This window comes from Lutzomyia longipalpis, chromosome 1, assembly GCF_024334085.1.
Source record: "Lutzomyia longipalpis isolate SR_M1_2022 chromosome 1, ASM2433408v1".
In the NCBI taxonomy this organism is placed as follows: Eukaryota; Metazoa; Arthropoda; class Insecta; order Diptera; family Psychodidae; genus Lutzomyia; species Lutzomyia longipalpis.
In genome coordinates this window covers 13,403,353-13,427,169 of record NC_074707.1, presented here as the reverse complement: position 1 = coordinate 13,427,169, position 23,817 = coordinate 13,403,353, and the positions used below count along the sequence as shown (strand labels likewise).

At 38.6% G+C, this 23,817-nt stretch overlaps 2 protein-coding genes across 14 annotated transcripts in view; both read right to left on the bottom strand.

Annotated features, from left to right (window-relative positions):
- Positions 1-222: 222 nt before the first annotated feature.
- On the bottom strand, positions 223-11,008 carry LOC129791000 (organic cation transporter protein-like). Of its 4 annotated transcripts, none has more exons than XM_055828899.1 (5): positions 9,505-10,327; positions 9,143-9,373; positions 1,083-1,753; positions 602-1,019; positions 223-533 (listed from the first exon to the last, which is right to left on the bottom strand). In XM_055828899.1, the coding sequence occupies exons 2-5, from the start codon at positions 9,257-9,259 to the stop codon at positions 312-314; spliced, it is 1,428 nt and encodes a 475-aa protein (XP_055684874.1). In that variant the 5' UTR covers positions 9,260-9,373; positions 9,505-10,327; the 3' UTR covers positions 223-311. The 4 variants fall into 4 exon arrangements, with proteins under 4 accessions (XP_055684874.1, XP_055684857.1, XP_055684849.1 ...); XM_055828882.1 differs by lacking the exons at positions 9,143-9,373; positions 9,505-10,327 and adding exons at positions 5,978-6,159; positions 6,253-6,336; XM_055828874.1 differs by having other exon boundaries at positions 9,143-11,008.
- Positions 11,009-12,333: 1,325 nt separating this feature from the next.
- The window catches only part of LOC129790859 (A disintegrin and metalloproteinase with thrombospondin motifs 20), a 64,530-nt gene continuing 53,046 nt past the window's right edge, over positions 12,334-23,817 (bottom strand). For 4 of the 10 annotated variants that reach the window (XM_055828704.1, XM_055828696.1, XM_055828713.1 and 1 more), the window contains exons 12-25: positions 22,031-22,181; positions 21,038-21,222; positions 20,703-20,950; positions 20,550-20,623; positions 20,365-20,470; positions 19,440-20,127; positions 19,112-19,325; positions 17,737-17,907; positions 17,177-17,320; positions 15,863-16,390; positions 15,570-15,785; positions 15,317-15,481; positions 14,491-15,251; positions 12,334-14,424 (exon numbers count right to left, since the gene is read on the bottom strand). In XM_055828704.1, the coding sequence (XP_055684679.1) occupies positions 14,532-15,251; positions 15,317-15,481; positions 15,570-15,785; positions 15,863-16,390; positions 17,177-17,320; positions 17,737-17,907; positions 19,112-19,325; positions 19,440-20,127; positions 20,365-20,470; positions 20,550-20,623; positions 20,703-20,950; positions 21,038-21,222; positions 22,031-22,181 (3,610 nt within the window). In that variant the 3' untranslated portion in view covers positions 12,334-14,424; positions 14,491-14,531. The remainder of the gene's footprint in view (positions 14,425-14,490; positions 15,252-15,316; positions 15,482-15,569; positions 15,786-15,862; positions 16,391-17,176; positions 17,321-17,736; positions 17,908-19,111; positions 19,326-19,439; positions 20,128-20,364; positions 20,471-20,549; positions 20,624-20,702; positions 20,951-21,037; positions 21,223-22,030; positions 22,182-23,817) is intronic. The other 6 variants (XM_055828670.1, XM_055828678.1, XM_055828721.1 and 3 more) reach the window with 6 other exon arrangements.

Below are 23,817 nucleotides of genomic sequence, written 5' to 3'. Positions count from 1 at the left end.
TTATGGCTTTTCTTGACATTTTCCGTCTTCCCTGAACTTTCCTCCGCTTATTTGGTTCATTTTCGTGCAGAAAATACTCTTTTTACGCAAAAAAAATAAGGAAAACACAACAAAAACTGATAATTTTCATAAAAAGATTTGCATAATTTTTGGCGCGTGGAAAGAAACAAGAAATGTTTCACAGACGCCCTTTGTTGAATTTAAATTTAAATTCTATGTTGTAACGTTTTGTCGTTATATTCTTGATTTTCTTTTTATTAAGAATTAAAATCCCAGATTAATAAAATACTTTTAATCACCTAAACAATGTGTTATGTGTCTAATGTTGTAACAGTGCTCGTATTGTCGGAAGTGGAAGATTTCTCAAAGCATGAGAAATGGAAGAAACGTTCGCCGATGCCGAATCGTTCACCTTCTTCAATTGTAGCGGGAATGGTTCGATTGAGAGTTTCCGGGAGGAAGAGGCACAGCAAGGCTCCTGCTAGAGACAATCCTCCGAGAATTAAGGAAGGTAGTGGCTTGAAGTAATGTGCCTGAAGAAAAAATTCCAAATGTTGTTAGTGAATTGTTAAAGAAAAAAAGAATTAATGCTGCTTATTACCAAGTAGAGGATGAATGTGCTGAAGAATGTTACAGCATATCCTGCCACGTGAACAGCACTCACTCCCTGTGCTCTTACACACGTGGGAATCAACTCTGTTGCATATTGAGCACTAGAGTTGTACGCTACCGTGACACCGAACCTCCCGATAACAGCAAGAGTGGCCAGGAGTGCAACGGACATTGTGGCGGAATTTTTCTGATAAGCCAAAATTATTCCAGTGCACGTGGTGAAGATCCCACTAATAAGGAGAGAACTCGATGCCATTGCTTTGCGTCCAATCTTATCCTGGAGTGCCCAGAGGACAAGACATGCGGGGAAGATGGCTGTTGCACTGAGAGAGAAGAGGATAAAGGGCGACAGGCCCAGTCCTTCGACGTTCCTCGAGATGGAATCGTAGCAAAGTGTTATGACCATCCTGGAAAGAAAATCTTCCTCACTGCCACATCATATGGAGTTTAGGATCAAAAGCCTTACTAACGATTTGAAAAACAGGATAAATGTGTTCCGTCGCAATCGAGGTGTTTTGAATAAATCAAAGAGATTCGCCTGATATTTCTTCTCACATCCAGTTGACTGATTGATGCATTCATTCCTGAAGTCCCGAATCATCTGTTCATCAATATGCTTCCTATTGAAGGCTGCCACACGACGGAAGCAACTGATGGCACCCTCAACGTTTCCCTTTGATATCAGCCAATGAACACTTTCGGGGAGGATGAAATAGAAGCCAGGAATGATTGCGATGGGCAGAGATGTCACCATGAGGAAGACCTTCCAATTGCCAACGGCCACAGCAATCCACGGTGTCACCATTGAGCCTAAACAGTAGAAAATGCCGATGCAGATATTCAGCCCAAAGGTACGCATCGATGGACGGATGTATTCCATCACCAGGATGTACATCATCACGAAATTGCTGTCCGTTGCGAGGCCAGATATGAAGCGGCAAATGCAAAAGGAAGGCACGGATGTTGAGAAGATTGTTGCTCCATTGCCCAGAAGAGCGGCACAATTGGCTATAACAAGAATAGGCAATCGCCCAATTTTATCAGCTAGAATCCCAAAGATCAGCGTCCCAACAACTGATCCAATGAAGTAAACTGACTGCCCTAACGTCGATTTCCACGCTGATTCGCAAACCCAGTTTAACTGAAAATAGTAAAAAAAAAAAAAAGGAAATTAATAAAAATTAATTGCAAATTACATAAAATCATGAATATCAATTCTATATTGATTAAAAAAAAACTCTCTCCGGAAAAAAAAAGATTTCAAAACACATGCAAATTAATTGAATGATAAGCAATAAAATAATCACGTGCTTTATTCGTTATAAGCAAAAAAAAGTATTCTTTTTATTATGAGGCGGACGTTTTTTTTTGACTTTTCACGCTTTTCTCATTTTCCTAACCATTACTTGGAATTGTAAATTGTACGTAATTAAAATTAAATAAACCATAATCAACTATATTAATTTAAAAATGATGGTTTCAATCTTTCCAGTATTATGAAATGGAGACGCCCGGTGATTACCAGGCGCCTCCATCTTCATGTATAGAGTGAATTAATTTAAAAATTCTGTTTTATTAAAGTTCTCACTTCCTTTAAAATTTGATTAATTTTTTACTTAATTTACAATGAAATTACTTTCAATTTAAATTCATTTCATAATCGAAAAAAATATTTTTTAATGCAAATACTTTGTCAGGCGAATTTACCCTTTGCTTGTACTTAGAATTAATCGTTGCGAGAGACAGAACTTTCCCCTTTTCAAGCAGATTAAAAAATATTTGTTTTCAATTTCTACAAGATTTTAAAGCAAATTCATCGTTGAGAAAAATTTAAGTTTTAGTCAATAATTTTTAATTTTTAAAGGTTCATCTTCAAGAAATGTAAAATAATCTAAATGAAAAGCTTAGCCAAAAATTATTGTTAGAATTTAAGTTAAACATGAAATATTTTTGAATAAGAAGAAGAAGAACAATGTAAGAAAAAATAAGAAGAAGCATAGGGAAGCCATTCGGTCATGAGAAGTGGAGTTGAGAGGAGCTTGTTTGATTGTTTGATTGAATTTTGTGGAAAAATTTACAAGAAGAAACTTAAGGTAAAGCAATTTAGTAAGTAAAGGTAAAGTAGTATAAACTAATAGAAGAATTAATGTTGTAGGAAAAGCCTGATGCGTAGGAAGGAACGAAGCTAGAGGTTAATGACTAATGTGAAGACAAAAAATAGAGTGAGTAGAATCAAACATGGCTCCCAAAATGAATTTATGTAAAAAAAATGCCCAAAATGTTCCCCTAGGTTAAAACCGGCGAGCTTCGTGAATTCTGTATGAAATAAATGTGCTTTTAGCACAAGAAAAAGTAACATTCTTTTAACTCTATTTGGGAGTTATTATTGTGCGAAGATGTTGAGGACGCCCCCGGGAGGTGAGAACAAAGGTGAGACGGCGGGACAGGAGTCTCCGCCAAAAGATGAGAAGTTTCGGGGATTTACGGAGGAGTCCATTGGCAAAGAGAATGAGCAAGAGCTTAAGATGGTACCTGTGGAGAAGAGTATACTAGACTTGGAGATCACAGAGACAAGAATGAAGTTGCGTCTTGCGCAGCTAGAGAAGCAAAAGGCCATGGAAAACCTTCACATGAAGACCTCCACACCGATTCCCCACAAAAAGACTCCCGTGGTGGCGTATAGAGTCGACGATGATTTTGATGATGATGAGCCGGTTGGGAAAGTGCAAGAGGGGCCCCAGTTAGAAGAGAAGCCTCAGCTGGAAGAACAGCCAGCCCCAGTTGTTCCAGAAGTTCCCAGGCCGACAGAGAGGTACGTGTCAGACATGCAGATGTTTATGGCACGACAGACGTTGACGAGAGAGGTGAAGCAATTCGACGGAAGCTTCCGTGAATGGCCAGGCTTCATCAATTGGTGGCGAAGCACCTCTGCTGCATGTGCCTTTACACCCACAGAAGATATTACGCGATTGGACAAGTGCCTCAAGGGTGACGCAAGAGAAGCCGTGCAATTCCTTTTGTACGACAGCAAGAATGTACCGCGTATCCTTGATGTACTTGAGAAGAGATTTGGGCGTCCCGAATTCCTTGTGATGTCTATGCTCGAGAAGGTCAGGGAGCTTCCTGCAGTTAGAGAAGAGGACCCTGAATCAGTGATGAAGTTTGCGAGTGCAGTGGAGAATCTGATGGCATCCTTGGAGATTATGGGGCGAACAAGTTACAAAGAAAATCCCCATTTGATTTGGGAAATTGTCGAGAAGCTTCCTACAAATATGAAGATCCAGTGGTCAGAAACAGATACAAGTGGTGGGTTCGGAGATTTGGATGTGCTAGTGAAGTTCCTGAACAAGAAGGCTGAGGCCGCAATGAAGCGCATCATCCAATCCAGAGATAAGTTGTCTACTGGGAAAGCACCAGAGAAAGGGAAGCCGAATCAGAAAAATCAGAAGGACGGAAGAAAGCAGAAAGTGATGACGACATCAGAAGTGAAGAAGAAGACGTGCAATATTTGCGATGAGGAAGGCCACTTCGCAAATAATTGTCCACATCTAGTGCAAGCGGCGCTCGAAGATCGTCGCAAGTTGATTATGAATAGAAGTCTGTGCTTTTTGTGCCTAATGAAGGGACATCCAGTAGCAGAATGCCGACGAAAGACAAGGTGTTCGATAGATGGTTGTGGAAGGAAGCATCATGAACTTCTACACACGCCGACAGAGAGACCACAACCTACTCCAGCTCCTTCAACTGCTCCGCCAAATGAAGTAGTGCCTCAAGTGAACACCACAATGTATTCGGCTTCAGCAAATACGATTCTCATGAAAATCATCCCCGTGTTTGTGACGGGGCCTCATGGGACATTCAAGACATTCGCCTTCCTAGACGATGGATCCTCAATCACGATGATCAAGGCCAGTTTGGCGAGGAAGATGGGTTTGTCCGGGCCGGTGATGCCACTAGTGTACCAGGGAGCGAATGCAGCGTCACAGAGTGAGAATGATTCTCAAATGGTGGAATTCAGGGTAAAAGGAACGTTTGATCGCGCAAAAGAATTTACAGTGAAGGGTGCCCGCACCGTAGTTGCAATGTCTTTGCCGAAACAGACCACAGATGTGACAGCTCTTGCGCAAGACTGGCGATACATGTCCCAACGTCCTGTTGAGCCCATGTACGATGCCGAACCTGAGATTCTCATTGGAGTGGATAACGTGGCGCTAATCACCGCTAGAGAAGTCATCCACGGTGCTTGGAATGCACCCTATTTGATCAGGACGTGGCTTGGATGGATAGCCATGGGTAGAACTGGACGCGGTCCGCCAACACCCGTGGAGTATGCGTGCACTGCAATCGAGAGAGTAGATGAGATTTACAATATGGTCAAGCAGTCATTTACTACCGAGGACTTTGGTGTGAAGCACATGGTCGAAAATGCAGTGTCTAGAGAAGATAAGAAGTGCTTGAAGATTATGGAGTCGACCACAAAGAAGACTGAAGATGGTAGATACGAAGTAGGTCTTCTGTGGAAAGATGGACAGCCTCCTGAGGTACCATTGTCCCGCCCAGCTGCGATGAGTCGCTTGCTTAAGCTTGAGCAAAAGCTGGACAGAGATCCGGATCTAGCCCAAGTGTACTGTGAAAAGATGTCGGAGCATATTCAGAAGGGATATTTGCAGCCACTTACCGACGAAGATAAGAAACTACCGGAACAGAAAGTGTGGTACCTCCCACATTTTCCTGTAGTGAATCCGATGAAGAACAAAGCCCGGATAGTGTATGATTGTGCAGCAAAATCACATGGATTTTCACAGAATGACTTTGTTATGAAGGGTCCAGATCTTTTGATTCCACTTCCGGCGATTCTCATGAATTTCCGGAGGGGAAAGTATGCATTCGTTGGTGACATACGGGAAATGTTCCACCGTGTGAAAGTGAGGCTGGTAGAGCAAAATCACCAGAGGATCTTGTGGAGAGGAATGGACAGAGAAGGCGAACCACGTGAGTATAAGCTAACTGTGTTGACATTTGGCTCTAGCTGCTCGCCTACTCTCGCCGGGTACGTGAAGAATGTTAACGCTGAAGCGTTCAGGGAGAAGTATCCGGCAGCTGTCTGGGAAATTCTCTATCACATGTATTGTGACGATTACCTTGGAACTTGCGACACCCTGGAGGAAGCAAAAGAGCTAGTACAGAACATCATTGAAGTGCTCGGTGCAGCAGGTTTCCAGATGGTAAATTGGTGCGCCAACGATGAGAAAGTGTTGGAGGGACTTCCAGCAGATTATCTCAGCCCAGCTGCGGTAAAATTTGAGGACAGTTCGGTAGAAAGGGTGCTCGGTATGCAATGGATGAAAGTCGAAGACGTGTTTACCTTTTCTACGAATTTCCACCGTGTACCACCCGATATTCTCTCTGGAGAAAAGACACCCACGATGCGAGAAGCCCTTCGGCTCATCATGTCGATATTCGATCCTTTGGGATTTATTGCCATGTTTGTAGTGAAGGGAAAGATGATACTCCAGGAGATTTGTCGAGCAAAGATTGGATGGGACACTGAAATTAGCGGCGAATTGTTCAATCAGTGGAAGAAGTTCGTGGTAGAATTGAAAGAGATTGAGAAAGTACGCGTGCCACGTCACTACTCACCAAATCGTATCCGTGCAGAAGCGATAGAACTTCATCTGTTTGGAGATGCGAGTGAGAAAGCATTTGCAGCTGTGGCCTACTTGCGATTTATTCATCCAGAGGGAGTAGATGTGGCCTTTGTGACGGCTCGTGCTCGCGTAGCCCCGATCAAAAAGTTGACAATTCCACGTCTGGAGCTGCAAGCGGCAGTTTTGAATACGCGATTGGGCAAAACTGTGAAAGACACTCTAGAGATGCCCATTGATAGAGTGATTTATTGGTCAGACTCGATGACAGTACTGTCATGGATCCGCAGTGACACCCGAAGGTTTAAGCCGTTCGTGGCACATCGTTTGGCTGAGATCGAAGAGGACAGTTGTGTACAATCTTGGAAGTGGGTGCCGTCAAAACAAAACCCAGCTGATTTGGCCACCAGGGCTAATAATTGTGACTTTTCTTCGAATTCCATGTGGTTCTGCGGACCCGAATTTCTCAAAAGTGACGAAAGTGAGTGGCCAAGTGAAACAACACAGGGAATAGATAGTGATGATTCTGAGATGCTGCCAGTGGTAGCAAAAGTGAGCGAGATTGTTCGGAATCCCCTACTTCCGGACGAAATGAGATTCTCCAGTTGGTGGCGTTTGCTGAGAGCAACTGCGCGAGTGAAAGTTTGTGCTATGCTATGGCTCAAAAAGTGTCGTGAAAAGAGAATCCGTGGAGAGAATAACGTGGGGGAGCCCCCACGTATTGATGTGGAAGACATTGCATGGGCTGAAACGGAGTGGATCAAAGAGGCTCAGAGAGGTTATGCAATGGAGGAAAGAACAGACAAGAAGAGCCTACTTCACGGTCTGTCACCAAGCCGTGATACTGATGGTGTTCTACGCATGCAGTCCCGTTTGATTAACAGTCCATTTCCGGGGAGACTTCCCATCATACTTCCCCCAAAACATTATGTGACAAAGTTGATAGTGATGGATGCGCATCTTAAGCACAGACACAATGGGCGTGAGCAAGTCTTGAACTCCCTGAGACAGAGATACTACATACCACAGATGAGAGCTACAGTGCGAAGTTCATGGACAGACTGTCAGTATTGCAAGAATCGTCGAGCGCGCCCCCGTGTGCCGGAGATGGCTCCGCTACCTCCCGTGCGTGTTACAGAAAGTCGTTTTGTGTTTGTTAACACCGGAATGGACTATTTTGGGCCATTCAATGTGGCTGTAGGCCGTCGTAGAGAGAAGCGCTGGGGTGTCATCTTTACTTGCTTGGCTAGTAGAGCTGTGCACTTGGAAATTGCCCACAGTCTGACCACCAGCAGTGCCATTATGGCAATCCGACGATTCATGGATCGCCGTGGACCCATTGAGAAAATTTACTGTGACAATGGAACCAATTTGCGTGGAGCTTCCGTGGAGATGCGCAAAGCCGTGGAAGCAATTGACGATGAGCAGATCCGTGAGTATTTGTTGAAAGAGAGAGTGAAATTTCATTTCATCACACCCGCCGCTCCGCATATGGGGGGTAGTTGGGAACGCCTGATTGGGACGGTAAAACGGGTTCTGGATGTGATTTTGAAGGAGCGTACTCCGACAGATGAGATCCTCAAGACACTGTTCACGGAGATTGAATACATGATGAACAACAGACCCTTGACGTTTGTATCGATCGATCCACAAGACGAGACTGCTCTCACGCCAAATCAGCTGATCCACGGCCATGAGAGAGAGCTAAATCCACTTGGGGAGTTTTCGGATGCAGATATGATTTCTCGACGCCCTTGGAGAAAATCTCAACGGCTCGCGGACATGTTCTGGCAACGGTGGACTAGGGAATATCTCCCTGAACTAGCACGAAGGTCAAAGTGGAACGAGAAGCAGCAACCCATTCAAATCGGAGATGTAGTGTTGATCAGTGATGAAAGAGAAGCAAGAGGGCATTGGCCGTTGGGCCGTATAGTAGACGTGATGCCAGGTGCAGATGGACGAGTACGTACTGTGGAGGTACAGACGTCAAAAGGAACATACCGGCGTCCAGTTGCAAAAATTGTACCCCTCGATGTGGGTGCTTCACGCACCGTGGGGGAGAAATGTTAGAATTTAAGTTAAACATGAAATATTTTTGAATAAGAAGAAGAAGAACAATGTAAGAAAAAATAAGAAGAAGCATAGGGAAGCCATTCGGTCATGAGAAGTGGAGTTGAGAGGAGCTTGTTTGATTGTTTGATTGAATTTTGTGGAAAAATTTACAAGAAGAAACTTAAGGTAAAGCAATTTAGTAAGTAAAGGTAAAGTAGTATAAACTAATAGAAGAATTAATGTTGTAGGAAAAGCCTGATGCGTAGGAAGGAACGAAGCTAGAGGTTAATGACTAATGTGAAGACAAAAAATAGAGTGAGTAGAATCAAACATGGCTCCCAAAATGAATTTATGTAAAAAAAATGCCCAAAATGTTCCCCTAGGTTAAAACCGGCGAGCTTCGTGAATTCTGTATGAAATAAATGTGCTTTTAGCACAAGAAAAAGTAACAATTATACAATTGAGTGATTTAAGATTTTTTTTTAAATTTTTTTCTTAAACAGTGCATATAACTCTCGTTGTTGAGCACTGTGATATTTTTTTGCCATAGTGATGAAGGGGATGAAGGTGATGAAGTTTTTAAAAAAAAATAATAAAAAAAAATTTTTAGTTTTTTAACGATTTTTCCTAACATTTTTCTTTGGAATTTTTTATGTAGAACAGAATGATTTATTTTAACCATGAAAGGAAAAAATCTGAACCACAATTTAACTTCTATAATCAACTAAACATCCTTTCTGGCCACACCACTGTTTTCTATTCCCATTAATTCGATGAAAATGAAAATGTGAAAAGTTACTTCTTTCCTTTTTTTTTAGTTAGCATAAACCTACATCACTCGTCATGCTCTGGTACCCATAGTCTCGATCATAGATCCACTCCTCGCACTGTCGTCGCCTTTCGGAATGTCCCTCCATCCAGATGTTGGGAAAGAATTCCTCATTGACCATTCGGGAGCAAAATGGATCATCGTAGGTGGAGAAAACCTCCCTCAGTTGGCTAATTGAGAGATTCTGGGTGGCTTCGGTAGAGCACCAGTGATCGGGGACAACACTTATTATTGTCTGGGAATAGTAGTGCCAGGATGTGAGTACATTGACCACGGCAAAGAGGGAGAGCAAGAAAAATTGGTAGCGCCCAAAGTCGCCACACTTTTCAAGCATTCTATCCACATCGGGCATTTCCTGGCTCTCACTCTCACTGATTCTATTTCCGTGCAAAAAAAAAAAGCTCGCGTGGTTTTCACCGAGAGAATTCTACTTGGCGGCACTTTGCATGCACACGACAAGCACCAATGTCAAGGTAACGAGATCACGAATGCTTTACAGATTTTCTCAATGTATCAGCTACTTGTAGTCAATTTTTTAGCGTCTCAAGCTGCGAATTTTCTTCCTCTTTTTGTTCACATTTACTTCACTTTACGCATTTGCAACGACCACCGAACCCATGAAGATGCTACAAAATACTTATTTTTCCTCTGACTTCACCACTTTTTCACCCCAGAGATCATGCAATGAGAGGTCAGGAGACTCCAAGAGACAGATTTGCGAGTATGTAATTAAAAGGCGGATAATGCTTTTTTATCACTAAAATCCACTGGCAAACAATTTGTGTATTATGTCTCTGCAAGGCTCTTCGTGGAACGTTTTGTTGTCACACAATCGTTTATCATTCCACCACTATATGGCTGTACCTCACCAAATATTTAAATTTTTTTTGCCACACAGTCCGGGTCACAGGTGATTGGGGCAGAAAGCGAATTTTTTTTTCGATATAAAATAACTGGCAGCACTTTGCGTGCGTGGAAAAAGCCCGGCAGCGGAAAAGCTTAGGAGCACAAACGATCACCTTTTGCGGAAGAGCCAGAGAGAAATGAGATGATTTGTTCTCAGTGGAGATGACTCTCAACGACAGAGATCTAAAATCGCGTGCTTACTAATAAAATTCAATTCACGATGTTGCACAGCAAAAAAAATCTCCAATGTGTTGAGTAGAAAAAAAAATGATAACTCCCCCTCTTTGGAGTGGCACACAAAAAAGTGTCCCATGTGGAGATGAGCATGGGGAAATGATAATGTTCAGGAGTGAATTCAGGGAAAATCCCACGAAGAAAATCTTCTCTTTTTATTTATTATTTTTTTCCCTCCAATCTTCTCTTCTATTCGAAGCATGAGAGAATTTCAAATACAACAAAAAAAAGCTTCACGTTGAGAGAGAGATTAATCACGAAACATTATTAATAATATTTTTTCATGGGAGAATAATGTTATCAAATTGCAGCTCTGTCCTTTGATGCTGTCGTATGTTATTTACGACGTGGTTCATTTAACTCAAAGCACTTTTCTGCGGTGGATTTATTGCAATACAAGGGAATCTCTTGTAAAAGTGCTTTCTGCTGTGAGAAAACAATTTTCCAGCCCGACTAATTTCTTTTAATTGTCTCCAAACAATCAAAGTTGGTGTCAGCCCTAATCGTGATTTTCAACCGAGACAATGTGCGGTGTTAGTGAGTCAGAATTGGCGTCAGAACTCAGAATCTTTCTTTATGGGAGATTTTATATTCTAACTTGAGAATGCTTGAGAATGAATGAAAAAGAAAAATTAAGGTTTGAGCGCTTTGAGTATTTACATGAATGTTGAATTATGTGAATTATGCACAAAAATGAGAAGAAAATCACTAAAATCTCAATATTTGAATGAGAAAATTTTTCAATATTTCCTAGGAAAAAAGAATTCTTTCTTATTTCTTAATGGTTCTTACGTTTTTTGGGGAAAAAAGAATCCTGAAATCTTTTGTAATTCCCCTTCAGAGAAAAAGACAAAAAATAGCAAATAGGGGAGTGCGGGGCTAATAAAGTCACTTAAGGGTTTGGAAAAAACCTAAAAAATCATATTTCCTAGCTAGATAGAACAAAATGATCTGAGAGAGAGTTGTAGGGCAGTAAATTTCCTAAAGAAATGAACTATACATTTCGCTTTATTTATTTGGGAAATATGATATTTTGAGCTTTTTCTAAACCCTTAAGTGACTTTTTTAACCCCGGTCTCCCCTACCAAATGCAGAGTGAAACGAAGTGATAAAAAGATGTTAGGAAAAAATATCAGGATCATCAGGATACTGATTTTTTTCTAGATTTCAACGTTGTAGCCATAGTAGCACAATAAAAAGCATAAAAATCGCTCGGTATCTCTTTTAATTTTTTTTCTCAGTGTCTCAGCATTTTCTGGGTGTTGAACTTTTTGCTTAGATATGACAACAAAATAAATCTCAAGTTTCTATTTACTCGCGACTTTTCTCGAAAACCATAAATATTGGTCAAGGGATATTAAAAAAAAACTGATTTACTACTAGAATTTTCTTTTCAATGTCTTCTGGGATATTTAAATATTCAGAGAAAAAAATGAACGGTTCTACATAAACAATGAAAAAAAGTTATTTTATTTTATTGACAAATCTGTGGTGTGGCGGTTAGTTAGAACTCTATGAGATTGAATAGTTCCTTGCGATAAAAGCTCACACATATTTCATGCACAAATGCTTTGAAACAATAATACATCACCTTGAGAATGTTGAAGACAAACAAAGCTAATTTATACATTTCTCCTCAACAATCTTGATTTATATAATTTTTAGATGTTCATTGAAAGATCGGAAGGACTGGAAAATAAATAATTGAAAATTTTTCATAAGTAAGAATAAGGCCGCCCTCTCCTAAAATTAATAAGTTAACCTTTACCTAAAGTTTTTTTGGGTCATACGCTGACCCAAACGTGAAACATTTTATTTTTTCAATAATTTATGAATGTAATTGTTTTTCCATGTTACAAATGCATCAAATTCACGCATAAGGGGTCAAAGAAGACGTTCTGAGTGAGAAAAGTCCTCTAAAAAAATTGATAGAATAAAAATCGCGATAAAAAAGCGCATGTTTCAATGTTTTTATGTTTCACGTTAGACGTTAAAGGGTTAAAAAAAACAACGAGTGATGTCTCCAATGTTGGGCAAGAAAATAAAAGTAAAATGTTCATTTTAAATATTTTTTATTGATTTTTTACTCAAATACTATTAATATTACATTCATCTACACTACATATACGATTGAGAGAAGTTTCCCTTCGTTCCTTTCTGAATTTATGTATTTTTCACATTCAAAAAAATACAGAAAAGTCCCCAAACTTCTCCCCAATTTTTTCTATCAAAATTTCACCTCAAACATCCATCAACAAGCACAATGTATCGATATTATTTAATTTAATGTCATGGATGAGAGATGTATACGGAGTACAGAGCAAATTTTACATTTTATATACTCTCTATAAATCTTTATGAGATTCCAGTGCTGTAAATTGCGAACCAATTAAATTATGTTGAATTAGAAATGATTAAAACTCACTTCATTCTCAGCATAAAATTGCACATAACTTTTGAAATGAAAGAAAATTGAATTGATGAATGCTTGTGCAAAATTGTTCTACTGACTTAAAGCTTCACTAAAAGCTAAAAATATATTTTCTTAATTAATTTATAATAAAATAAATCTAATGGATAAATACGTTAATTATTACAATTTTACAAAAAGCACTATTATCGCTACTTTTTTCACAATTTCCTTTTTCTGTGTTGACTGAAAATTATTCGGCTTTATTGTGCGCCCACTATACGAGAAATTGCGATGTGTTCCCACAGAAAAATCAGGCACTGGTTGTATTGAAAAACATAATGGGGATGTTTCTTCTTCAATATAGTAAAATCATAAAAAAGGAGATCTCAAGGGTATGTTCGCGTAATTTCCTTTGGGGTAATTTTTCTCTAATAAAAAAAACATAAATGCATTTTTTTAGATCAATAAATTAGCTGCTGAAACATAAGAAAGACTTAACTGTGGGCGAACTTTTTTTTAAACATTTTTTTTTGTAATTTTAACTTCTTTTCTAAAAATCTCCTTCCGCTTCGTTTAAAGAATACAATTTATTCTACTAGAAAAAATTCATATTAATTCTGGACTTAATAAAATACGGCAGTTATTGAACGTAATCATTTATATAAAAATTATTACATTTTTTACGTTACACATTTGAAGATATTTTTTCAAATATTTTTAATGTGTAAAAAGGGTAAAAAAGACAATAAGGAAAATGGGAAGAATCTTTTACGTTTTATGAGTTTCATTTAGTATATTGGTCTCTCAAAGTATATTTTAGATTTTCTTTAAAAATATCTCTTAACACGGCAGCTTAATATTTTTTCGTGGAAGTTGAGTATTTTAATTCGAGTTACATAGGGTGTCCCAAGAGCAATACGAAAATAATTCTTCAGGTTTTGTTTTTTAAAAATTTGTAATCAACTTTTTGAAAAATTTATTTTTTTATTCAAGTGCTCATTAGGTGTAGAATAATGTAGAAAAAAATCCAATAAATAAAATTTTGATTTCAGATCCTTTCAAACAATAAGCCGGAACAATTTCTTATATTATTTTTCTCCACAAAATTTTTCTAAAAAATATGGCGGAAGTATTTAAATTGTTTTTTACACCTCCATGAATAACTGAAAAAATCTTTTTTTCATTCTTAAATTAATTGTTTTGTACTTTTTTCCAATTTTCATAAAAATTTTCCCCATTTTTTCTGCTTCCAATTTCTTGTTTTTTTTTTAATGTTTTCTCACTAATACAGTTAATTATAAAATTTCGTCTCTCATGTGAAAAAAAGACATATCACAAAATGTATAAATAACGCATTTTTTTTTTATAATAAAGCTTATATCTTATTAATTATGTATATTCCTCATCTATAATAAGAAATTACCGAATTTACATCAAAGCGTACCCACAGACTGACGTAGGAAAGTTTCACACCGGAAATGCACATTTCACAGGGATGCGATTGAGTAGAAGAAAACTGTTGATTGGACGATGTGTTTTCCCTTTGCACACTCCCCCGTCGCATGACCCATCATCCGGTAGTCGTGTGCTTTTCTAGCCAGTATCCGGGTTATGGCAAAATTACTGTGTGAGTAGGTTTCACCCATCATTGAATCTACCACTCCGGAAAATGGAGCAGCCAATAGATCAATGATAAAAGCACTCCTTCCGTGTGAAGACTATGGAAGAAGCTTCTGAAAAAAAAAAACTTTTATATCAAATCTTCAATCAAGCTTTTAAAATAAAAAAATATTCTTTACCTTACAATGATAAAAAGTCAGGATGAGCTGGAGACAAGATTCTACAGAACATCTAGGGACAGTGTTTGATTCTTGGATGAGAAGCAATTGCCACAGTAGCCACCACACCTGGCGATGACTTTGAAGTACGGTGGCTCGAGATTTTGATGGAAAATTATGGCGGAATTTTGTCCTTTGGTCTCCCACTGTGTAGTCGGTCGTATTCTAAATCCCGTACCCTCGAGATTCACGGAGAACACCCCCTTCGGACAGCGCCCTGTGATGCTGAAGCAGTCCCCGGCCGATGCGAAGGGCTGCGTGTGTCCAGATGTGTGGGTGAAGGCGAAATCGTCGTTGATCACCTGAAGAGTGTGCAGATTCAGGCGTACCTTGCTGTATCGCGTAACCCCCGATGGGATTGTCTCATCCGTGAACATGTGGTGTATGCTATCGGGGCACTGTGATCTATCCTTCGAGCGTTTCTCATAATACATGGAGTAGTTCTCCGTGGAACCCATCTTGAGCGTGAGATACTCCCGTGGTGTTGTTGTATTCATCCGATGGCAGTAAATACTCACTTCACGCCCTCGCACATTCACCATGTACTCCCCATCACTCCGCGTGCCCGTGTGATGCTGAATACTGCGACAGGAACAATTTGGTGGTGGTTGGCAGCGATGTTTTATCGGTGGGCGATCGCTATGGGGGCAGCTATTTGATCGCATATTTCTCAGTGTGTCCATACAGATGGACCTTCTCTTCATGTACCCACCGCACGTACACTGAAGAAACAAACAATTCGATTATTTCTTGGGAACGTTCAATAAAAAAAATCATTCAAACTTACATTCTTTGCTTTCGTGAGCTTCCATGAGCAATGACTCCTTCCTTCGCAGTATTTCACACTCACTGGCTTTGGTGTGATTCCACTGCATTCACTTGGAGAAACTATCCTGCCATTTGTGCAAGTTACATTCCTCATGGTGATCCCTGTTCCACAGCCAGCAGTGCACTAAATATTGATTTTTTTTTTACAAAAAATTACATTTTTTATCTCCAAAATATGAAGAAAAAATTGAATTGAAATGAATGATACACACCTTTGACCACGGGGATGTTTCCCATCGGAAGTCGCAGAGTTTCTTGCACGGCTTGGTTGGTCTCTTGAACGTCACAACTGCACCGGATGGTGTACAGTAGCGATGATCAACGCGTTTACCAGTCTTTATAGGTCGAGGATTGGATTTCGATCGTGGCATCAATCGCATGCAAACCCTCTGTCTCGTCTGAATGCCATGACCACAAGTTGCAGAACACTAAAAACAAGAAAACATAGAAAAGAGCATAATTTTCTGAAGGTTTTATGAAAAATTCTTTGTTATATGAGACTAACCGTCGACCAGACGCTCCTCCATCGGTAGTGACAGCAATTCTCCTTGTGTGCTGGCCTCAGACTGGCAGGACAGAATTTATCATCAACCTGCCCTCGATGATCCTGGCAAATAACATGCCTTCGCCGTGTACAATCATCCCCGCAATCACTCCAAATCCCAAAGTTCCACTCAGGGCATCGAATGTCTGAACACCTAGATTGAGTAACTGGCTTTCGTGCTGGATCGCAGAATGTATCAGCCACATACTCGTAACCAGACTCTGACTTGAGGGAACACCTCACATTTCGCACGCGAATCCCACCGCTGCCACAGGAAACAGAACACTGACCCCAGAGACTAGCACGCCACTGATAAAGCTTTATAATTGGAGCCAAGGTGGTTGTTGTTGTCGTTGTCGGGACTAATCCCCTGGAGAGACTTCTTGGCGTAGAAGATGGCCTTGCATTTTGGACCTCATACATCTCCCTTCGATGGCCATAGAAAGGGGGATCGTAGTTGAAATAGCTAACCGTAGATGTGTCCAAAACCTTTAAAAAATATTCATAGTTAAGCCCTTTTAATTGATTTCCTTAATAAAATTAGTTTAAAATGAGTTTTTTCTCAAGAAATAATTTATTTTGTAAAAGAGAAAATGTTAAACTTTTGGAAAATCTTGATATCTTTAAAAAATTTGTGGGGATTGTTTTAAAATTTACTTTCATGATATGGACATAAGTGAAAGAAAAACATATATTTTAAGGCAAGTGGAGGCGCCGGGTACTGGGCATCATTAATTTAACACCTAGTTAGTGTTTAGAAGAAATAGAAGCGATGGATCTTAAATTTTCAGTTGTCTATCAATTCCATGATTTTTAGTTGATTTACAAAGGAAATGGAGGCGCCGGGTAAAACCAGACGCCTCCATATTTGTTTAAAAATAATTTAATCAAAAGCTCTGAATTTCTTTTCTTTATTTCTGGCAAATTCAAAAGAAGTTTTTTCTTGTTTCGCCAGAATAAAAGCTTCAGACAAATAAGATTAATATTATTTTTAAAAAAAAAAGCTTAGAATTTACAGAGCTTTCAAGCTCATGCAAAAAAAATCATTTTGCATTTTTTTTCTTGAAAAATTAATAGTTCATATTTTTTGCCATAAGTTTTTTAGTTTCCTGAACAAACTCTTAAAAATCATTAAATAGAGAATAATCCACAGACAAATCAAAAATAGAAAGAAATCAAGAAAAAGAAATCGCAAAAAGCTCGCAGTGTTGGCTAAAAGAATGGATCATGAACAGGAAGGATGAAAAGCAAGGGTCCCTGCGTGGGAAAGAATACCTTCACAGCACACGGAGGCATTGTACAATTCGTATACACAGCAACTGGACGAGGAGTTCGACATAGAACACTATTGACGATCGCATTATTTTGCTTGCAGTAAATAACTGCGGTTCTTGTGCCTTCACCACAGGTAACAGAACACTGAAATCATAATGAAATTAATAGTAGTGAGAACATTCACAACTTAGCAAACGAGATCATCCCTCTACGGAAAATCTAGAGAGGGGGTTGAAATAATAATTTGGAAGAGAAAAATAATAATAAACCTGCAATAAAAAAATAGTCAACATTTACAGAAAGCTCTCATGATGATTTTTTTTTTACAATAATTTTTTTCAAATTAACATTTTTTTAAACCAAAAAAGCTCACTGATCCACAGAAAGGTGTACATGATGGATTTTGTTTGGCGCATGATAAAATGATAAGAAATACACAGAAAAAAACAGCTGCAAGCCAATTAAAAAATTTTGCACATATAAAGGCCAATGAATGATTTTTTTTCGTGGGTGCATTTCTCAATTAATGAGTATGGCATAGAATGAAAAGTATTTCTTACCGGTGTCTCCTCCCCGTAAGCCCACTCCGGACATGATTCTATATTGCATTTCCGTACCGTATCTTCCTTGGCCAAATTTCTACAGTAGCTATCATCAATGGGAAACCCACCAATGTGTGATAAGCATGTCGCTGATCGGTTTTGCAATCCGCCTCCACATGTTTCCGTGCACTATTTGTTTATTTCCACAAATGATTAGTGTCCAGAGAGAAGCATTTTGTACACACAGAGGATAATGTTTCTTTTTTTTCTTTTTTTTTTTACTTTTCTTTAATATTTATGGGATTTAAGGGATAATATTTACAAAGGGATCAAATTTTCTTCTATATGATCGGAGGAAGGTATTTCACAGTTGATGAATTTTGTACAAAAAATCAATAATTATGTGCGTGGCAAATGGAGTTAGGAGGGGTAACTTGGTATATATAATGTACTTCCGCCAGAACTTCAAGTCACAGAGATAAATGATTAAAGCGTTAATGAACATCACACTGATAAAAACATTTTCATTTTAATGTGAGAAAAATATTAAATTTTCTCACAGATCCGTATTGGAAGTTTTTTTTTTAAATAACATTTTATTTTCAAATGAAGGATTTTATGATCTTGTTTCGAAGTTAATCGTGGCTGTGCCATAATTTTCTTGTCTAAGATTTAAAGCTTTATAATTTTCACTACGAAAGCTCCACATTATATTACTTAAAAGAAACTGAGAAAGAAAGAAGATGAAGAAAACACAAAAAGAGAGAATTTTCAAGATTTTTATAACTTTCTCACTCAGCAATATCACCAAAGATTAGAAAAAAGAAAAAGGAATCTTTTAAGCAATTATGTATTTTTGAAGCGGTTTCATAATAACTATAACTACTTTACAGAAATAATCCCAAAAACTATTTTTTTAAATTTAAATTAAATAAAAAATTCCATAAAACTTAGATCCTAAAAAAATGTTCAAACGTAAAGGTAAGAAGAAAACTCTAGGTGATAGAATTATCTTCTACAGAATCTATGGCACAACCACGTTAATCATTTCACCTTATAGGGGAGGGCGGGGCTAATAAAGTCACTTAAGGGTTTGGAAAAAGCTTAAAATATCATATTTCCTAGCTAGATAGAACAAAATGATCTGAGAAAGAGTTGTAGGGCAAGAAATATCCTAAAGAATTGAGCTATACATTTCGCTTTATCTGTTTGGGAAATATGATATTTTGAGCTTTTTCTAAACCCTTAAGTGACTTTTTTAACCCCGCTCTCCCCTAATCACTTTCATTGCCTAAAAGTGATTTTATATGTCTCAATTTCCTCCACATAGAAGAAAATATTTTAGGAAAACGCGAAACTTTTTTCTTATGCAAAAAAAAAACAAAATTCTTACCGGTTCCCATCCACCGTACGTCCACGTGGCATCTTTACAATCTCCTTGGCAAGTTTCGTACGTGATTGTCGATGGCTTCGGCATGTGCTGACAATGAGACTCTTCCACGATATGCTTTTGCGATGATTGCACGTAGACTTGGATGCAGATATATTTGAGTGTTCGAACACCATCCCCGCATGATTTTGAGCAATCTGACTTTGTGAGTTCCCAACTAAGAAGATGCATTCCAAGAAGAAGAAAAAAAGACATTGGGAATTTTCAATGTGATAAATTCCTGGAAGAATTTGATGATTAATGCAAAAATAGTTGAGGACAAGATACTCACTCTAGGCGACAATCGGTGTTGCACACTTCATACTCATCCTGTGGTTTTTGCTGAGCATGGCAGTAATTTGCAGAAACGATTGTATTGGTGTCCATTTGAATGCAGACTGCTGACCTAGATTGCTGGCCAATGCACAGCTGATTGCATCGGTTCCAGTCACCCATCCTCCACTCGTAGTGGATCACATTTCGATGGTGATTGTACAGTGGGGTGGATGTGACCTGTGGAATGCTCTTCTCGACACGGTACGGTGCCTTTGGTGCTGAATATGAATACTGAATGAGATTTTGACTAATTTCCCGGTCCATTGGACGGACTGAGAGGACCTCCACAATGAGATCACGCTCCAAGTGACGCGCGTATGTTGAATTTACGCGCTCTGTGGCTGAATATGCTCCATTGTAGTCCAATGTAACGCCAGCGTAGGCAAATGTCTTGGGGTATTGTGTTATGAGATTTTCTCCATTTAGCAAATAATTTCCCTGATCGTCCATCAGGGCAATGTAGTTGTGATCATCCCCATATCCAGGCTGTGTTATCTCGATATTCGTCGATCCTTTGGGGATCGTTGTGACTCGATAGTAGAACGTCGATCGATTGCTGATATTTTCGGAGAAGTGCTGATGACTCAGTGATCCAAAGACATCTTCGCATGTGTCGTTCTTCCCTTTGCAAATCCCACATTTATCTGTAAAGTTAATTATTGAGAGAAAAAGAAGAGATAGTTTTGTGAATGAAAGAGGAAGTGGGATGTTTGTGGCGCGTAGGGGGTGTATAACTATAGCATCTTTGGCTGCTTCTGTGAAGAGAAAATTTAGAAAAAAAAGACAGAAGGAGAAAGAGAAGGAAGTTCCAGAAAAAGTTGCTGAATGACGACATTAGCTATACACCCCTTCCGGTTGCAAATAGTTAATTAGTGCCAAACCCAAGACTGCTTTTGAGTTGAGAACATTATCGCATCCAGCGGGGCGACATATTCCATTGATGCACTTGTTGAAGCTCTGCGATGAACATGGGGTTCCATCTTTCACCTGAAACCACACACACAGAATTTCCCATCACATGATAGTCTCCTCAAAGCCATGCACGTCATTTGGGCAAAAATCTCACCTTATCTTTAAGAAGAAAATAATGATTGGTCTTATGAACTCTACAATACAATTTGCACTCGTCAGCAGGTGAGACTGCGAATTGATAGGAAATGCTTAAAAGCTTTTCACAGATTGTTGCATAACATTTTTTTTATTGGACTTATTGCCTTACCTCCGTATTTTGGTACCCATTTCACATTCTTGTGAATACCAACAATGTCAAAATTGTTGTTATCCAGCTCCCGACACTGCTCCTCCCTGGCATCCAGTGATCCCGGTGGACAGTTGTGGGTGTTGCACGATTTGTACTCAATCCTCGCACCCACGCAGTACTTTCCACCATTTGTTGGCTCAGGCGAATTGCATTCGCGTGTAATGAACTGCGCACCACCACCACAGGAACGGCTGCATTCGCTGTACCTGCAGAATGGAGATGTAATGGGGCAAACAGCAGAGATTTAATTGATCGTGTCAGCGGCATTTTTTTCTCATTTCAAATTCACTCACGAGCTCCATGGTCCCCAGCCACCATCCACCGGCTTCAGGGCACTCCTGTTGCGATGAACACAGTGAGCCTTCTGACACCACTTATCTGGACCACACGACGTGCCATCCGCCCATGGCATGGCCTGCGTGCGACAACCCTGCTCATCCGTATCACTCGCCGTGCACCACAGGGAGCTGCAGACGGGCTTTGGGGATTTGCATGAGAAACAGGAGGAGAGATAATGAGAAAATTCTCCAGCAGAGTGAGGAAAATTTGGGCATTCACAATGAGAGGGAATAAATTAATTAAAAAATTGAGGAATTGTTAATTCTCATTAATTGATCCTTGAATTCAAATCTTTTGATTATGAAGATCAATCTGAGAGAAAATTTTCGGATTTTTTTGTCTATTAAATTGAAAGAAGAATTAACACAGATTTTCCAGTAATTTTTTGAAATTTTCACAATAATCTTGATCTTAAGAACATCTTTTTTTTATACACAATGTTAAGCAGAATTAACTGATTGTTTTTAATTAATTTGGCATATCAGACCAATAAACAATACAATCCCTTCAAATGATAAGAGAATGTAAAGGCTCAATCAAAAAGCCCTAAAATTTGTTATGCTATAAAATAAACGAACTCAAATTACTTGTATGGCACTGTATGTAACATCGATGAAAGCAATATATTGAGAAGAGATAAAAAAGACATTTTGTAAAGCATCGCACCCAGCTATAGCTCTACAGGAGTGAACTCTGGGTGTTGATGTTATACCAAATTTACATATCTCCTGCACAGATGTGGGAAAACATTGAATAAATTGATCTGAATTTGAATCTTGCGTGATAAAATTCATTGGTCAATTGGGAATGGGTCAAGAAATGGTTGATTGTTCGGAGGGAAAAGACGACCAGTACGCAAGGGAGTCTTGCTGTGCAGTAAAATCAATTTAGAGACAACGAAGAGTGGTGTAGTAAATTGATGGGCAGAAAGATCATCGTATACTCACCATGTAGGAGCAAATCTTTGTGCCTGGCCCAAATACCAAGGCGCATTGCTGATCTTGTGTAAATTTCTCCCCAGCCAGCCTAGCCATGCCGCTGGTAGGCTCAATCATATCTCGCTCCGGTTTGTTCTTCATGCAATATCCGTGGTTGTTTCTGTCAAGAATAAATTAAATTTCCATTAACAAAATTGCACCGAGGAGTGTTATACATTTTACATAAAAATTCTCTTTTTTTTTCCTCTAAACATGTTTGATGCATTGCGGCATAGATCAGCCGGCCAGACACCATCTACTAATTCAAACATCTTCACGCGGTGTATGCCACGTCGTTTTATGTATGAGAAGGCGTCTCTCAATGGGGATATAAAAACAACGTATTAATTATCGAAACTTGTCTTTTCACCACGTTGTTGTGTTATAAAATTAGATTTTGAGATCAATGACAAACCCATCAATGAATCACTTTAGTAACATAATTACGATTAATTAGATTCCACCGCACATAAAATTATTATTATTGATGGAGGTCTCTCAAATAGAAAAATAAAGATCATTGTAGCACGGTAAGAAATTCCAAATCAACACTCTTCAGAAAAATTCAACCACTCAAACTAGCCAACAATTATATTTGTTTACTCACCCAAGCCGCGCCAAACAACGAACCATTTATTTTGATAAAGCCTCAACACAAAAATGCGTAGAGCCATGTCCAGCAGTCACAACATCACAAAATAAGGTGAAACCTCAATTGGATTTTGGCATTGTGCAAGTGATAAGGCTTTTTGCGCTACCAGGACAAAACCCACTGTTGTGTACACATCAAATTTCATATTGGAAACTGTGCTACATTAAAATTAATGATTCCCCAAGAGGCTGTCAAAAGTTGATTAATAACCCAGACGTGATTTTTGTGGCGGACAGACACCGCGAGATCTTTTTTTTCCTCTCCTCAGTGGCTACAGCAGCTATACAAGATCACAACGATAAGTGACTCAATTTTTTTCATTCTTGCAATTTTATCCAATTGACAACATTTTCAGCATTGCAAATCCACATTCGAGCAATAAAGAAAGTTGAAGATTTAATTAATTCCTTCAATTGCTGGCATAAGATATTTCGTTCAGAGGGAGAAAAAGTTGCCACGACCAAATTTGAGATTACATGAAATGTGTCAAGAAAAAAATTATTAGGTAGATTACATGTAAAAGCCATTTCATCATATGGCTAGAAGAATTGAGAAAAGTATTTAGATAATGTTTGAAAATTGCTTTTTAATGTTTTGACGATGAATCTGGGTTAGTATGTTTCTGATAAAAAAAAAGATTTAAATTCTTATAAAGAAAAATTCCTTGAGTTTCTTTAGTTTGTATTTGAAGATATTTTTTAATTAATTTCCATGGATTTCCTTAGAATCTATTTTTTAATTAATCAAAAAAGAGAAAAGCTTGATATTTTCTTAACTGGATTTGTTTAAATTTCCGTATAAAAGATTTGTGGGAAGACATCATTTTACTTTTTGAAAGAAAGAGAAATGTTGTGATGGAAAATTATGCTGCTTTAAATTCAAATGATTAATAAAATACATGAAGGAATAATGAATTAATAATTTCTATAATTTATTAGTTTTTTATTAATTAGCCATAAAACTGAATTGGTCATTAAAATAATTTATTGCAAAAAATATATATATCGTATGGCAAAAATATTTTCAACAAATTATTGATTTCTTTTCATTTTCTTGTATTTTTTCTCATTAATTTTCTCAGCATCAACCCATGAATTTCTTACTA